Below are 236 nucleotides of genomic sequence, written 5' to 3' on the forward strand. Positions count from 1 at the left end.
GTAAGTAAGCATGGATGCACATACCAGCATGAAGAAAGGCGTGACGACCGTGTACATGACCTTGAAGTACCAGTAGAAAGGCTTGAAAACAGACACCTTCATGCGGTCTCTTATGATGGACATGAAGTTCTCGAATCCTGGAAGGGAAGTGGCCATGAGGCGGTGCGGGTCGGAGGGTGAGCTGCGAGTAGAGCTTCGTGGCACACTGTTCTCCTTCATATATCATGCGGGTGTAA

At 50.4% G+C, this 236-nt stretch overlaps 1 protein-coding gene across 1 annotated transcript in view; it reads right to left on the reverse strand.

Moving 5' to 3' along the window:
- The window catches only part of LOC119586036 (sodium- and chloride-dependent neutral and basic amino acid transporter B(0+)-like), a gene marked incomplete at both ends in the record, with an annotated part of 2,785 nt that overhangs the window by 737 nt on the left and 1,812 nt on the right, over positions 1 to 236 (reverse strand). The window contains 1 exon segment of the mRNA XM_037934740.1: positions 25 to 137. Coding sequence (XP_037790668.1) covers positions 25 to 137 — 113 coding nt within the window.

Source organism: Penaeus monodon, chromosome 20, assembly GCF_015228065.2.
Source record: "Penaeus monodon isolate SGIC_2016 chromosome 20, NSTDA_Pmon_1, whole genome shotgun sequence".
Taxonomy (NCBI): Eukaryota; Metazoa; Arthropoda; class Malacostraca; order Decapoda; family Penaeidae; genus Penaeus; species Penaeus monodon.